This window comes from Saimiri boliviensis, chromosome 5 (genome assembly GCF_048565385.1).
Source record: "Saimiri boliviensis isolate mSaiBol1 chromosome 5, mSaiBol1.pri, whole genome shotgun sequence".
NCBI classification, from domain to species: Eukaryota; Metazoa; Chordata; class Mammalia; order Primates; family Cebidae; genus Saimiri; species Saimiri boliviensis.
This window is the reverse complement of record NC_133453.1, coordinates 58,510,076-58,527,654: the sequence shown is the minus strand read 5'-3', so window position 1 is coordinate 58,527,654 and position 17,579 is coordinate 58,510,076. Positions and strand designations below refer to the sequence as shown.

General features: G+C 37.0%; 2 protein-coding genes across 7 annotated transcripts in view; one reads left to right on the top strand and one right to left on the bottom strand.

Moving 5' to 3' along the window:
* ITGA4 (integrin subunit alpha 4) overlaps positions 1–17,579 on the top strand; it is an 89,562-nt gene that overhangs the window by 53,996 nt on the left and 17,987 nt on the right. Inside the window, exons 16-17 of the mRNA XM_003921809.4 lie at positions 4,937–5,086; positions 6,992–7,068. Coding sequence (XP_003921858.1) covers positions 4,937–5,086; positions 6,992–7,068 — 227 coding nt within the window. The remainder of the gene's footprint in view (positions 1–4,936; positions 5,087–6,991; positions 7,069–17,579) is intronic.
* Positions 12,739–17,579, bottom strand: part of CERKL (CERK like autophagy regulator) — a 145,101-nt gene continuing 140,260 nt past the window's right edge. For all 6 annotated transcript variants that reach the window (XM_074399392.1, XM_039469950.2, XM_074399389.1 and 3 more), the window contains one exon: positions 12,739–17,569. The gene's annotated coding sequence lies outside the window, so the exon portion shown is untranslated. The remainder of the gene's footprint in view (positions 17,570–17,579) is intronic.

Below are 17,579 nucleotides of genomic sequence, written 5' to 3'. Positions count from 1 at the left end.
TAATTAATAGCTAATTAGGATAATGAAAGTAATATACACCAGATGTAGAGAAGACCTTGTGGAAAATTAGTATGAATTAGATAGCATGTGATTTGGTCAAAGAAAGCTTGTTGAGAAGAATTAATACAGTGGACATGTGGAGGGACAATCAGTGGCTGTCTAGCTCCAATACCTAGGGAATAATTTAATCAAGTTTGCTATTGTAATACTCAGGGCTTCAAGCTGTTTCGTTTTCACAAGTCAATAACTTGGGATTTGGCCTTGATTTGCAGCATTCCTATATGGTCAAGGTTTCATGTTGAGATGATCACTTACCAAGTAATTTAATAAAAGCATCTCTGTATAAGAATGGAAAAGTAATCGGGGATCTTGAGTACTCTGATTCAGGCTCCAAATCTTCTAAATACTGTTAAATAAATAGAGCTTTATTCCTTGTTCTATAACTAATTTTCTATTTAATGCTGATTGGTTGGCAGTAGTTCAGTTTCTTATTCCTTCCAAATGTTCACCAGAATCTCTTATTCTAGGAAACTGAAATTTAGCAATTTCTTGGTTGGGTTATATACCTGCATTTTGAAGCAACATACAAATCTTATGTCTCATTCACAGACATTATGTCATTTAATCGTCACGACAAGGTATAGGTATAAACACCATAATTGTTATTTTTCCCATTTTCAGATAAGATAACTAAGCTGGAAACAAGAAACTTGTCCAATGTTACATAGATAATAAGTGGTGGACCCCAGATTTGAACACCAGTTCTCTACCTTCATACCACTATTGCTTTTAACCACTAAATACATAAATTGATAGTTGTAAATGAAAAGAGGAAAAAAAGATTACATCCTTTTTGTTTGTAATTACATAAAGACATAGAAAACATATAGTCCTTTGTGGTATGTGTCATCTTTATTAAATTCATTGATTTTTATCAAAAGTTACTATGTAAATAATATAGCAACACAGCAATAATTTGTGTGATAGGGATTTTTTCCATATTCCTTAAGGATTATTAATTGATGAGCTTTGAAGATAATCTATTCCTTATTTGCTTTGGAGCAGTAATATTTAAGCCATATTGCAATCCTGAGATGTCTATAGATAAATAGAAACCTGGTCCACTGACATTACCCAGCAGGAGGTCTGTCAATTGCAGTGTCATGGGTCTACTCTGAGGAACTCATCTAGCATAATATAAACCTCAATTGTGGTTTGGTATGTCTAGCCTGGGTGAAAACACTTGACTCTTTAATGGTCAAGAGGGAATTTGTTGAATCTGTTTTTTTTTTTTAATTGCATTTTAGGTTTTGGGGTACATGTGAAGAACATGCAAGATTGTTGCATAAGTACACACATGGCAGTGTGATTTGCTGCCTTCCTCCCCATCACCTATATCTGGCATTTCTCCCCATGCTATCTCTCCCCAACTCCCCACCCTCACTTTCCCTCTCCTATTTCCCCTCAACAGACCCCAGTGTGTGATGCTCCCCTCCCTGTGTCCATGTGTTCTCACTGTTATGAAAGACATCACAGTCTGTGACCAATTCTTCAAATTATCTCCTGAGTATAGCAACAATTTCAATACCAAGAAAAGCAAAAACTGCGTATTTTCTCCACTAGTTTCTGTGTAGGTGGGCTATATATGCTGATGTGAACTGCTCTCTCACATCCTGAGATCATTTCTACTTTTAATTTTTGCTGTGCTTAAGATCTTGTTTTATAGATTTCTTTTCAACATGTCTTACTTTATGTAATTTCTCAATTGAATTCTGTTATTAATCTTCTTAGGTTACTGAAGTAGTAAAATCTTATTAGCTTGCCCTTTTAGATAAGGAGAAGTCTATTTTGTTGAGTACACTTTGAAAATCACATTTCTGTCTGTGGAGGGCTTGAACAGATGCTAAGAGACATTGTGTTTTATATCTTACCTGATTTTCATATACACTTGTCCAGCAGTATCCATAGGGGACTGGTTCCAGGACCCCACTTGGACACAAAAATCCAAGGATCCTCAAGTCCCTTATATAGTGTCATATTTGCACATAACCTTTGTAAATCCTCTTATATACTTTAAATAATCTCTAAATTACTTATAATATGTAATACAATGTAAATGCTATGTAAATACTTGTTATACTGTACTGGTTAGGGAATAAAAAAAAAAAAATCTGTACATGTTCAGCACTGATGCAGCCATTTAGTTTTTGCCAACTATTTTTGATCCAAGGTGGCTGAACCCACAAATGTGGAACCGATGGATACAGAGGGCTGACTCTCTTTGTTTTCATAGACTTCAGAGTGTAGGACACTTTTACTGTCTAGTGAAGTGCTTACTTAATTGAATGACAAATGTTTTCAAAGATGTTTTCTTGTTGATTATTTCACTGTGTGAAATAATTTTTTTTTTCAATAAGTATGCAACTTGACAGAACCAGCCCAGGCCAGAGGTGGCCTGTGGAACTGGGAAGGTGGGGGCTGGGCAGGAGCAAGTCCCACTGGAGGCCAGTGAGAGTGGAAGTGGGATGGGCAGCCCGGGAGCCCAGCCCTGAAGAGTCGAGCTGGCAACTTCAGGGAGTAGGTGATGAGGGGCTGCCTGCGAAGGTAGGGGTGGTACTGCAGCCCAAGCCGCCTCCACTCTCCACTCCATCCAATCTGGCAAAGCACACATCAGGCCAGGCGTAGGCAGGGGTCCTGCCCAGCATCCGGCTCACGCACACGGAGGCAGTGGCTGAAGTGGGTGCCGGCACACCCCAGGAGGCAGGCTATCTGCTGTCTCTTGGTCAATGGCACTCTTGGGGGCCTCCCTCTCCTCAGACCTCCGAGGCAGTGAGCGTGGAGTTAAGCAGCAGGGTGGTCCTGATTCGGTAGAGCTGGGCCAGGGTCAGCTTCCTGTGCTGAGCAGAGACCCCTGGTGGGGGTTCAGGCTGGACCGCCAGAGGGGCCCCCGAGGGCAGCTCTACACATCTCTTCCTGTCAGAGCCTGCAGGTTCCCCGGCCAGGCAGCTGCTTCTGTCCTCGGGCTCTAACAGCTCAGGACCACTGCCAGGGCTGGGGCCCCCCCGGCAATCCCAGCTGGGCCCAGCTTCCCGAGGGGATCCCTGAGTCCTAATACCTGGGGCTGGAACAGCCAGGCAGAGCTCTGACAGGCTGCGGCTGGGGGCAGGGGGTGCGCCATGGGTGCCAGCCCCTGCCAGCAGCTGGAGGAGGCTGGCCTCAGACTTAGGCTTGAGCAGGTGGGGCGGGCAGGTCAGCAGCTGTACAGGGGTGCGGCGGCGGAGACGGGGCGAGGGTGGAGGGGAAGGAGCTCGTGGGGTCAGATTACCAACTTGATGGTAATATATGGCAAATAATGTTGAAGATAATGTGGAATTTTTTTAACGAGGCTAGCAAACAATCAAATGAAAAGATAAAATGATTTTTAAGTTGATAGAAAATATTTTAAAAAGAAAAATGTCTGCATATAGAAATAAAGGTTAAAATATAAGAATAGACAATCAGTTGTGATAAACTGGCGACAGAAGACAATAAATTTTTTAAATTATTTAAAAAAACTTTGTGACCACGTATAAACAAGAATAGGTATAAGCAATGCTGTGTAGAAATTAGTTAAGATATCAAGTGTAGAAGAATATTATACAGAGAAAAATGGACTGTGAATGGGTTACAATTTCTGTGTAATTGGTAAACAAATCCAAGAGTTCTTTGTGCTTTTGTACTTCACAAACAATCAACTTTAAAAAAAAGAAAAGAAAAGAAAATGGCCAGGTGCAGTGGCTCAAGCCTATAATCCCAGCACTTAGGGAGGCCAAAGCAGGCGGATCACTTGAGCTCAGGAATTTGAGACCAGTGAAACCCATCTCTATTAAAAATACAAAAATTAGCTGGATGTGGTTGTGTGTGCCTGAAATTCCAGCTACTGGGGAGACTGAGGTGGGAGGATCCCTTGAACCTAGGAGAGGGAGGTTGCAGTGAGCTGAGATCATGCACCACTGCCCTGAAGCCTAGGCAACAGTGCAAGACTCTGAATCAAAAATGAAAAAAAACAAAACAAAACAAAACTATAACAACTAATAAGAAAATCAGTAAAGTGACCATTATATACAATTAAATGTACAAAATAAATACTTTTCCTATATACCATTGATTATGTTAGAAAATAAAATAGAAAAGTTCCATAAAGAAAAAAAAGGGCTGGGTATGGTGGCTCACACCTGTAATCCCAGCTTTTTGGGAGGCCAAGACTGGAGGATCCCTTGAGCCCAGGAATTCAAGATCAGTCCAGGCAACATTGAAAGACCCTGTCTCTATAAAAATGAAAAAACTGGCTGGGCATGGTGGTGCATGCCTGTAATCTTAGCTACTCTGACGGCTGAAGCAGAAAGATCGCTTGAGCCAAGAGTTCATAAATGTGGTGAGCTATATTGCACTCCAGTCTGCTGACAGAGATATCCCATCTTAAAAAAAAAGGATAACTAAAGGATGTTTTATAATATATCTGAAGTGAAATGAATCTACCAAAGTGTTGAGAACATTGAAAACGCATAGGGTAATGTTATATGGAATAACATGATTAGCACTTTGAAATTATTTACAAAAAGTTTACCATGAAAAATGCTTATGTTATAATATTAAGGGCTTTTTTTAATGCATAGAAAATAGCATGGGAGAAAATATTCCTAAGTATAGATGTTTGTAACTATTATTGGATGGTTTTATTTTGCATTTTTATTCTTTTTGTGTTTTTCATAAAAGTACGTGATTTGTGATATAAAAAAATACATCTTCAATTTTTTTTTAACAATTTAGATAAGAGGCAAGTATTTGCTTTGTCTTCCATGTATAGTGTTTGGTCTCACGCAGGAAAGGAGTTTTATATTTTTTAATCTACATGCTTGTTTTTGTTATTAATGCATATGGTTGTGATTTTCCTTAGAAAGATGTGCGGGACATCGTCACCCCGATTCAAATTGAAGCTGCTTACCACCTTGGGCATCACATCATCAGTAAACGAAGCACAGAGGAATTCCCACCACTTCAGCCAATTCTTCAGCAGAAGAAAGAAAAAGACGTGATTAAAAAAATGGTAGGAATATTTTCCTTTATTCAAATTATTATGTGGCATATAGATAAATTTTTAAAATATGGTATAATTCTGAAGAAGTGAGCGATATGTCTGAATTTTTGTAGAAATGTTTATAAATTTTTAAAAACAAAGATTTATGTGTCTTATTTTCTATTTTTAAAAATTGCTTGTATTCCCTTTAGGATATTGAACTGAATATTTTAAAATATGCATTTAGTCACAATAGTAGATTCTCATTTATATAAAATGCTAATGTTCTGTTTGTGATCCCTTGTCAGTGAAGAAACTTGATATTACTAGAGAGAAATCATAATGGGAGAAGATTGTATTTGTAAGTTAGTTATTCAGTGTCATCATGTGTCCTCAGTTTATCTTCCTCTTCTCATTTCCTGTCTCCCTTGCTCTAATCCTACTAACAGATTTCCTCATGTCTTCACAGTCAAATTTCCTTGCTTAGTTGTATCCATTTATAGACACAGGCATTTATGTTATACAATGATTTCTTTTTTCAATTTTCATTATATGCATTTCAGCCACATCCCAGGATCAATTGCATTTGAGATAGATCCTACATTCTAACCAGTGAACTGTTTTCTAAATTATCCCATAATATTTTGGTTTCACTGACAATATATTTACTCTCAGGAGTCCTTTTGTACAGACCTTTACTGTCTGTCATTACAAAAACATAGTGTTTGTCCAAAAACAGGATGTGTCTGGGCATGGTAAAAAGCCTTCATTAAAACGTTCACTAATGACACACAGAATGTAAAAGATGAAAGGGACATTTAAAAGCCTAGTTCATATCCTGTCCAGACAAAATTGCCCCAGCGTCACTTTAAGATAATTGAGCTTACAGTCACCATTAGTCTAGTCTAGAATATAGGATCAAATGAAGATAACTTAAGAGCACATTTTTCTCTATAGCCTCATATGAAAATACTTAGGGAAGTCAGGGGTTGTTTTTTCTCTTCTGTTAAACTTCAGTTTTCAACATCAACTATTTTTAAATGTCTTCAATAGTGAAAATCTCAATATTGCAAGTACACAAGCCAAAACCTTAGCAATTTATAGTTAATTTATATTTTGATTCTTAGAACAACCTGCTTTACAAATAGAAATGGCAGAAAAAATCATATTTATTTAGAGAAAGATTGACACTGTTCCCCTAGGTGTAGGCACTGTCTTGTCTAGCACGCTATTTGACAGTACTCTAGACACTTCCCACTTCATGAGCCTGGCTCCTTCTGACTTTCTACATTTCTCTTTGTTTTCTGCATCTGTCTCTCTCCTTTACCTATTCCTATTATCTTCTCTTCCTTTAATCTCTCCCAGTTTTTTCCTTTTGTCCAGCTTATTCCTTGGGACTTCCCAGGTCCTTCGTAGTGTTTATTGATCTTATTAAAAAGCTCAGAGTTAATTAAATTCTGGAAACCTCATTTAATTTTGTTCAATGTTTCCTCTAAGTAAATTTTCTAAGTATCTCCATGTAGCTCATTTCAATGAATATAAAATCACTGTTCTGACATCTGCCAAAATTAAGTGCCATGCTTACATGTAATAAATGGGATCAAACTGCAGCACCAGAAAATTGAGAGGAACCCAGTGAAAAACATCTTGCCAGTTACTATACTCCTTTAATACCTTACAGTTAACTTTTTTTTTCCAAATCTTATTTCACTTATAAAATTTACCTATTTAGAACTTAGCTCTTTTAGTCCTGCAAGTAATTGTTGTTTGAACCCTACTAATTCTCAAATTGAATTTTTTAAAAGACATAAAATAAGGAGTTGTCAATTTGATGTATTAATTTTATTTTTCTCATGCATCACAGATGTCATCTTTAAAAAAAAGAATGAATATACTTGCTGATTAAAATTTAAAATGTTGTCATTTTATTTCCAGATAAACTTTGCAAGGTTTTGTACCCATGAAAATTGTTCTGCTGATTTACAGGTTTCTGCAAAGATTGGGTTTTTGAGGTAAGAATATATGTTATAGTCTGTTAATCATCAAGAGTGTGTGCATTTGCATTCCCAAATGAAAAGGACTAAGAGCTAACCCTTGAAAATTAACAGCATTTAAAGAATTAGCAACATTTCACTACACAATGCTTAGTTTTTTATCACCCAGAAAACTGGTTATATCACAAAGACTGATATATAATCCAAATATGACAAATTTGAAAAGGAACAAACCATCTTAATCTTCTAAATTCATTGAAGGGGAAACAGAGTAAAAGGCAATAGATATGATGTGCTTAGAATAGCATCTAACACATAGTGAAGACTAGTTAAATGTTGGTTGCTGTTGTTATTTCATGATGGGAAATAAACCATTGCCATTTTGCATCATGTCTGGATCCCCTATATTCAAACCATGTTGCATATCAAAGGGATGATGTGAAAACAAGGACCAGAGAGAGACAGAATGAACACGTCCGGTTGACAATGATCATAGAAGGGCAGAAAAATAGGGAACTGTTTTTGGGAGGTTATGAAATAAATGGAGCAGCTTTAATTTGGGGCATGTTGAATTTGAAGGGACTTTTATATGTGGCATTCCACTTGAAAATGCAGCCATGAGGAATAATGTCTGGATGTAAATAAGCTTTGTGATCACAGGAAATTCTATTACTTTTTACAACCACTGATTGTGTATCTGACTTCTCTATTGTACAGGCCTTGTAAGGTATAGATTTGCATTTCCTCTTGCAATGACGTAAACCAGAGCAAAGAAAGTGTATTTATTCCTGGCCTTTGAAAAATAAAATTTCCTGTTTAGGCATGGCCTATCCAGCCCTCCAGAAAAAAAAAAAAAAAAAAAAAGAAAAGAAAATCTAGTTCAGGATTATGTTTGAAAGTTCCTCTATATGTTAGTGACTCATGAGATGGCCCAAGGGGTGGAAATATGGATTTCAAAGAGAAAAGAATTATAGATCAAATCTTAGAGGACAATTTTATTCAAGGAGATTAAAAAGAATGGGGAGTCCCAATAGGAGACTGAGAAAGCATCTTGAGAGGAATAAAGAGAACCAAGTCCTTGGTGAAATAGCCAATGGAAAATATAAAAAGGGAGACTTAATATTGTAAAATTTGTAAAACCATCAGATAGCACAATGTCTGAAGAAAGGTCATGGGAACTGGCATTTATTGATAATATGTGACTGGTGGGGAGAAATGAGTATCACTGGCAACTGTAAGATAGAACACTCAGTGCAGAAGTAGCCAGATGGCAGTGTTCGTGATTCAAGAAAGGAGAGTATACTGGGAACAAGTAGGTTCAATTGAGGAATTTGTGTGTGTGTGTGTGTGTGTGTGTGTGTATATATATATATATATACACACATATATATATATATGTGTGTGTGTGTGTGTGTGTGTGTGTGTGTGTATATATATATATATAATGTTGTTATTTGTTTAACTATTAGGAGATGTAAATATGAGGGCCAGAGGCAGGGAACAGAATAAATTGGAGGGAGACACCTTCAACTTAATTCCCAGCAGGCGCTTTTCAGTCCAGACTTGAATTCTCCTCTGAAGCATTTGACAGCACTGTTCATTTTCTCTTTTGAATGTCTTGTCCTCTGATTTTCATGATACTGTCCTACTCCCATTCTCTTTGTAGTTATTTAGCCCTTTCTTTTCAGCTGTTTTCGAGGGATTTTTGGTTTTGGCACCCTAAATGATCTTCCCTCAACCCTTTTTCTCTCTACCATATTCAACCTCAGTAGTCTTGCTCAAAACTGCAACTTCAACTGGCATACCTACACGGGTGATGCCCAAACCAGTGTCTCTGAATGACATACTTACCCACATATCAAATTCCCTTTTAGACATGTCCTTTTGGGTGCCTCATAATTTCAGTCTGCCCAGGCACTATCCAGGAACGACATGGCCATTAGAAAGTTACCAAAGCCAGAAACCTGGGGCTCAACCTACATTCTTTTCTCTTTCTTTTTTCTGATATTCAGAATTGTTAAGTTCTACAATACTACCACTTAGATGTCTTTCTTATCCATCATATTTTGCTATCTCTACTACTTTTGCTCCAAACTAGGTACTCATTATCCTACCTAGATCACTAAGCTCTCCTGCTTTCTAGGATACTGGTCTCTGATTTTGCGTTATTAACATACACATCTGATAACAGTGTCAGTGGCTCATTTCAGACTTAAAATCTAAACTCCTTGGTGGTATTTTTCACCAATTCCCAAGGGCATTTTTTCATCATTGGATGAATACTTATACTTGCTTGGCTGTGCCATGCTTTTCTGAATCTCGATATCTTCTCGCTTCTTCTGCCCATCTACCTGATTCACTTTTATTTATCTTTTAAATCTCAGCTGTTTCCTAGGGGAAGCCCCCTGGTCTCCAGCTACTTAAACTTAAGTTCTGCTATGTCCCTGGTCCTGTGTCACTGTGCTCACGATTATCGAGAGTCTCCACACTGTCCCGGAAGCTGCTGCAAAGCACGGTCCTGTCCTTTCACCTTTGTGTTCCCAGTGCCTAACAGAGTGCCTGGAGTGCTGCAGGTGACTGGAGAGGCTTGCGGAGAATGGAACGAGGTCCCAAAAGGGATCAGATTTATAGGTAGAGGAATTAGCCTTAGTTAAGAATCTCCTTATCTTGATCTAACAAGCTATGAAAAGATGCTTGATATTAAGAAATTTCACTGTGGAAGGAAGGGAAACAGAGAACTCATGGATAGCTAAGATAAAAAACAAGTTTACATATGGTAATTGAAGGTACTGAGGATATGTTTGGGAACTTGAAAGGAATGAAAAAGATTGAAAATAGCTATTATGATAAAGGACAGGGAGTCAACTAGGAATAAATAAAAAGGTTGACAGATAGGGTTGAGTACCCTACTTCGGTGGGATCACATATGGCAGAGAATCAATTAATTATTATCACTTAGGCAATGCCAGTTTAGCCTTGAGCATCCATAGTCCAGGGCCAAAAAGACTTGACCTATTTGACTGACAATTGAACTTTATACTTAAGTTACCCAGACTGACTGCTAAGATAATCCAAAAACAGTGACTACCGACTACTTTGTATGCCAACACATAGGGCAGTGCCTTTTTTGATTTCTTAGCTGAATAACTTAAATCTTCCCATTTCTGTATTTATTGTCTTCCTAAACTGCTTAATTGTCTTCATATGTTTACCCTCGTGGGCCTTTGATAAGAATAAGAGTTGTGTGAGGGAAATCTTTTCTAAGCTGTAAGTAAAGGAGGTTTTCATTCTCTTAAATCAGACACTTCTGCTGTTACCTTTCATTGTGGTCTCTGTGGCCTAGGAGAAAATGAGACATTGATATTTATAAGAAAGTATTACTAACTATGCTTCTTTCCTGAAGAATGAAAATGTATCTTAATGAATTACTTTTCTTTGTTACATGTTTTCTCACAACAAAATACCTACTTTGCATTTGTAATTTGAAGCAATATTTCTTGTAGCCTATCAAACCCATTATGATTTTAAATGGAGTGTAAGGTTGTGTTTCTTAAGGTGTTGTCTTTGAGCCACCTTTATGAGAATCACCTGGGATGTTTGAAATAAATGCAGGTTCCTAAGCCCCAGACCATCCAAGTCAGAGCTAATGGGGACCAGGCCACAGATCTTCACAATTAATAGAGCTCCAAGTTCTTACCACACTGAAACCTAAGAACTAATGTGGTGGTGGTGAAGAGCTTCTGGATTTGAAGTCAAACTGACCTAGTTCAAATCCCGTATCTACTGTATTACTAGTGACCTTTTTAGAGAAGTCATCTAACCTCTCTAGACCTCTTTGCTCATTGCTAAGGGAATAAAAACAGTACCAACTCTTTAAGGTTGTCTTAAAGGATGATAATGCAGGCCAAGTGCCTAGTGCAAAGCCTGATTTACATGAAGGCTCAATAAAAGTCATTACTGTTTTTGATATATTGTGGTTGGAATATATAGAGATGATGAAAATATTTTTTAGTTTGGTCATATAATGAAACATCAATTCGACACATCATTCTGCATAAAATCTTTATATTCTGAGAATATAGCTGGCTGTGACTGGCTCAGTAGTTTTCAGTCTTACAATGTTTGAAGTGGCATGATTGTCCATGTAAAGTAGTAGGCACCATAGCTTTTGTATCAACTAAGAAAGTTACAGGCCATGTGTTTCTATTAGATAAACGATAATTTATTTAAGGAACTTTCAAATGAGAACTCTCCTAATTAATTTCTTAGACTCACAGTGAAAGGTTCTGACAAAGTACTTTATGTTTTAGTAAATTACATTATCAGACAAAAATATGTCTCTCCCACAGAAGTGTCCTCTCTCCTTTCTCAGAAACAGTAGGCGAATTGTGACCATATGTTCCATGCATTCTCCCAGCTGTAACTCAGCTGTCACTAATGGTATTTATGTGCCCAGGAGCAATAAACCTGTTTTAGGTAAATGTATTTACTCAGTAAAGAACATGAGTTTCTGAAGACCACAATAATAAACTGTCGACAGTACACTAAACAGTGCTTATCCACTCTCTCATCTCTTCATTAAGTTGTGGCTTCCTCCTGGATGTCTAAATGCTCAGGACAATAAACTATACTTGAAAGGACTTCTAGTGCAAAATAAAGATAAACCGACATGACTTCAAGATTACAAACATAATAGAAGGTATTAGCCATCACAGAGGCAGTTTAAAAGCAAATCTTTCATACAGATTACTCATGTAAATGACACCGCAATACATTTCTGCACCTCGGTCCTGCTTCCAGAGTGAGTGATGTAAGCTTTTCCTAAACAATTGCTTCTGTATCTGTTAGGAATAGTTTTAATTGCAAGTTTTAGAGTAATTAACTGTGACTTAAACAATAAAAAGATGTAATTATTTTGCATAAAAAGCAATCTTGAGGAAGGATGTTCACAGCTTTGGTGAACAGCTACCAAAGACTAGACATTTAGGGTTATCTTTCCAGCTCTCTCAGCTTTTTCTCATGATCACAATATGGCTGCAGCAGCATCAAGGTTCCCAGCAAGAGAATGGGGAAAAGAGCAAAAGTGCTTTGTTTTTTTTTAGTTGCCCTTCCAGGAAGGGTAGTGCCTTATTAGATGTATTCTGATTCACCAGACCTGTGTTACCTGTTTACCCCAGTTCTGTCATGGCTGAAGGAGAATGGAGTCATCATGATCACAGTAAACTGATCCTGATTCAATTTTTTTTTTTTTGTTATTGTAATACATTCTCTGAAGTTGAACTTGGAGGCCTGTCTTCTGAAATATTGAGGGAATGCTGCCTGTCCCCTGAATAATCCAGGTTTGTGTTGGCAGCTAAGAAGGGAAATCACCTTTGGCTAGGCAATGAGCAATGAGCAACATCTGCCACTATGCTGTTAATCCCCCAAAGGGCTAGTCTGATGAAATTGTCCATTTTTAAAATGGAAATAGTAGGAATATTTGCCACGCTGACTGCATACAGTTTGGGGAGAATGGATTTATATGCTTTATACACTAAGATGCGTAATTACTGGTTCAATCTTTTAATTTAAACTTTTCTGCTGTTCTCCCTTTGACCTCAATGAATTTGCCTTTCTTCAATAAAATCATCCTAAATGTCTGTTAACCTGTCTATTCCAGTAGGCAAGAAGTCTTCAGTATTGGCTTTTCCCCTGAAGTCAGTAGTAAAGGAAAAAGATGATGAAATTTTACTTAGGCCTGTAGGCTGCTTGCTGTAGGTTACTCTTTCGTCAAATAAATGAGTTGTGTGTCTTGACATAGTGTAGTATGGAATCAGTTTACATTATATTTTATTCTAGCGTCTTGATTAAAAACAAGTTAGCTATCAAGCCCTAATTCATTTTAGGGAGACAAAGTGAATTCATTATACTAAGACTTGGGGAGCATTTCTTGTAAAATAAAACTGTATTATTCACTCAGAAAACACATAGAGCCTAGTGCTGCAGTACATCATTTTTCTATTTTTCCTCTGTCACTTATTAAGTTATGATTCTGTATGTACACGGTACCTTGATTTGTTTAAGTTACATGGATTCTAGGCTGCTTTGTAAATTTCAGGTCTGCATTATGCATGTTTTAATGAAGAATGAACTATGAGTCCTGGGGACAGCTCTGGTTCAGTCTTGTCGCACTTCCAGATGTGCACCTGGTTCTTTATTATGTCTCACAAAGGAAGCTGGTAGGAATCTTTCTGAGAGCATCTCGTTAATGAATCAATTCACAGTAAGATGTATATTTGGGAGAAAAAAAGTAGAATTGTAATTATGGTAATGTGGCAAAATAGCTTAAAAATGGAAAATAAACCAGGAGTCTAGCTGCTGTAATGTGAACATTGTGTTTCTCTTTAATTTGCTGTTGTCTTGGAACCTAGCTGTTTATGCAGTGCTTTCACCTTCTGTTGCTTGTCTAAGTGCCAACTTCTTTCCCAAAGGTGTTCAGTGACTAATGCTTTGGTTACAAGCCAGAACATTTTATAAATGTCTATTTCTGGGCAGCTCTTCTACAAGTCTTAATTAAACTTTAATGTCAAACTAAAGTTTACTTTTAGAACCTCGTAGGTTCCTTTAGCTTTAATATGATTACAGAGTTGTGGGACAGGGAATGTAGGACAGCCTTGTCCCCACACATTTCCTCTCTCCTATTTAATGGTGCCACCAAGCAGATGTGTACGACTTAACCCCAAGGTTTGCCACACAGGCACGAGTAAATCACAGCCATTCCCTAAAATGTTGTGGTAGCACACTGTCACTCAGACTCCTCCACCCTGCAGTGGTGCCCAGGGTTTAGAATTACTGCTTTGTTAGTTATTACACATTCTTCCAGCATATCCAGCTGCTCAAATCAAGGATCCCAACATAGAGATGATACATTTGCAAGTGTTCTTTCATTTCTTCCCCATGTCTGGAGGAGTTGTGAGGATTGAGAGATCATTTTCTCTAATTCTACATGGCTTCTTGGGGTAAAGAACTACATCCTATGCCATCTGACAAAATGAAGCTTCTACTATAGTCAGAATAGTACAAAATAGATATAAAGTAAATATAGTCATATGTTATGTGTTCATTTTGTAATTAATTTACTCATTAATCAGATTGCTTTTTCTGTGAAGGGACAGACAGTATATATTCGAGTCTTTGTGGGACAGAGATCTCTATCCCAACTACTCAGCTCTGTCACTGTAGTGCAGACACACGGCTGTGTTCTAATAGAACTTTATTTTCCAAAGTAGGCAGACATGGCCTTCAGGTGGTGGTTTACAGATCTCTGCTCTATGGTATGCTTGCTTTGTATCTGGAAATTCTAAAATATATTTTTTTTTTATTTAAAAATAGTTCCTTATAGTATGTTTTGTTTTTTAAATATTTTTCAGAATAATTTAGACTGGTTGTCAAAGTTAAGTCAAGAATCAGAGATTTTAAGGAATTAATCCTGGGTTGAAAAATTGTAAGAATCTGCTCCTAGATAGAAACATAAAAATAGATATAAATATGTATATGGCCTATGGAATTACACGTGTGTCCACCAAAACACTGCAATAGTTTCAAAAATGGAAATTGTCCAAAGTCCCATGGATAACTGAAAGGATAAATAAGATGTGGCACATTCATAAAATAGACTGTATTCACCAATAATAATAAACATTTTACCACTACAAGTATCAATATGTTAATCTCACAAAATTTTGAATAAAAGGAGCCATGCAAAATAACAGATTCCCAAAAATTACATATTCAGATACTCAAAGATTATATTACATTTATATAAAATACAAAACTGAGCAAAACCAATTCAGACGATTAAAAATCAAGGAGGGTGGGGCCAATAAAAGGAAGGAAAAAGCCCAAAGAGTTTTTCAGTGGTGCTGCTTTTATTATTTTCCTTGATCTGGGTGCTAGTTTAACACATGTTTTCATCTTATTTAAAAAAAAACTGAGCTGTACAATTAGGATATGTGCATTTTTCTGTGCATGTATTCTGATGTTTAAAACAGAAAAAAAGGAAGAACTGTCAAGCATTAAAGTGCCCAGTTGCTTAGAAGTTACATTATTAGAGTTATAAAAGTGGGGAAAGTGCCCAAAATTATTTTATTTGCATATTCTGAGGTTTATAAGAATAATTCTCAAAAACCATACCACTTCCAGGTTTGCTTTTGCCATGGTCATATGATGCCATTAATTTATAGGTCATTTCAGTAGGTTTATCACCACTAAAACATTAGATTGTCTAGATGGGGTTCAGATCACAACAACGTAATGCTAGATATTTACTTTCTTAGTGAGACATTTGGAATTTGTATACCATCACAGAACAGATAAACATGGCTTAAGGCTATAAGGTGGCTATAAGGTGATGGTATTTATGCTGCTTCTTTGGTAGACTTCTGTCAGTCAATAACTTATCCATTAGTTTCCCCAGTTTTTTCTGACATGTTGCTTGGACACCACCAAATCCTTCTTTATTTTTAATACAGACATGTATATACCTGCATATATTATTTGAACACTGTGTTGTTAGGCTCTGAGAAAGCATGCTAATCATGATCCAGCATCTTCTCCCCACGACAAATTAGTCTAGTGGTGAGAGAAACCAGATAGAAACTTGACATTGTGAAAATATTGCCCAGTGTGCTTTGGGAGAGGGAAAAGCTGCCGCCTTACACTGTTAGGGGAAAGCAGTGCAGAGTGAAGGTGGTTAACAGGGAGTTCTGGCTGGAACCCAGCTAAGAATTATTGACATCCAAGTTAAGTCTTGAAGAATAAGTACAAATCAGATGCATAAGGAGAAGATGTTGATGTCGGAGAGCTAGTTTGAAGAAAGAGGCAAAACATCCTGGTGTATTAGATGCCTGTTTGTAGATAAATATGACTGAAACAAAAGAATAAATTGTGCAGTGAAAGTGAAGCAGGGGCCAACTCTGGAGGGCCTCTGTGTCATGCTAAGGAATTAGAACTCCTGTCTTGAAGGCAATGTAAGGTACTAAACAGACACCATTACCTAGTTTGCTTTCTTGAAAATGTCCCTCTGGCAATATGAAGATTGGATTAAAGGAGAAAAGAAGGACTTGAGACAGAGAAGTCAATTAATAACCCAATCCAAGTATTTTAGGTTCAATCATAATATTTTCAGACTTAAAAATCTTTCTTGAGGCAGCCAATTTAAATAACCATTGTAGTAGGGAAGGAAAAGTATCATGTCTTCACTACTGCAGGCAAAAATGGTTTCCTTTTCTGGTTTCCCAGAGTACTCTGTGCATAACTTTTGCTCACTTATGGGTTTTTTTTTGTTTTGTTTTGTTTTTGTTGTTGTTTTTTTGCATTTATTTATACATCTGTCCTTTATCAGCTGTAGGAAGGAGTGAAGCGTGTTGGTATTTGGGAACAATGAACTTAGTGCCTGATTTATTGTATAGAAAGTTTCAGTTATATTCAGTCATTCATGAATCTTTAAGTAATGCTTAAAAGCAGAAATTGTTAAACATGTTCTTAAACTCTGTCCTTACGTACTCTATCTTTAATCAATTCACAAAAAAATTCCTACTGTATCTTTAGTATTTCCATAGTTTATTCAAACATTAATCTTCTATACAAATGTTGATTCAAATGGCATAATTTAAACATTATTGAAGAAACTTTCTAAATTCTGCAGTGCTAGGTGAATATATATATATATATATATATATATATATATATATATTTATCCCCACTGGATATTTTGCTTTGGGTCACATACTTCTCTACTTTGAGCTAATTTTTCCAAATTTTAAATTCCTAGATATCTAAGAACTTCTGTCTTTGGGGAAAGTTAATAAAATAACATGCTGTAACTGAAAGTTTTCCTACAGCACCTAGCTGTTCTGTCTTTGGGGAAAGTTAATAAAATAACATGCTGTAACTGAAAGTTTTCCTACAGCACCTAGCTGTTCTGACCCTCTCAATGGGAAAAGAATGAACTGTGTAGAAATTTGAAATTGTTTCAAGACTATAGAGCATTCTAGCTGTGGCCTTTGAATAAGTTCCTTATGCCTCAAATACTTCATATTTGAAACATTCTAAGGATTTCGTACAGTATACATAAGCCAGATCTTCACTGAATGGTAAGTAGTATGGGATTGGATGACTGAGGCTTAAAAATGCTAAATTACTGCCCACCCAGAAGAACTGCCGGCAGTGCCAGGACTTGAACTCACGCATATGTGTGGATTTGCAGTAATCTATACTTTGTAATACACAGGAGGATGAAGCATTTTTCCAATTCTGTTTTTAACTTGGCCTGGTTATTGATGAAGGTGACCAGCTACTTCAGAATTTAATTTTAGTCCAATGGATTTTAGTGCCATGCACTTGCTGGGAGACGTAGTTGTTCTTCCTCATGCCTTGCTCAATTCTAGAAAGCATTCCTTCTAGTCTTCTCCTTTTCTACCAGTTCTGTCCATTTTCCTCCCTTGGTTCAGGCAGCAGCTGATTCAATGTCTATTTTAGGCTTATAAGAA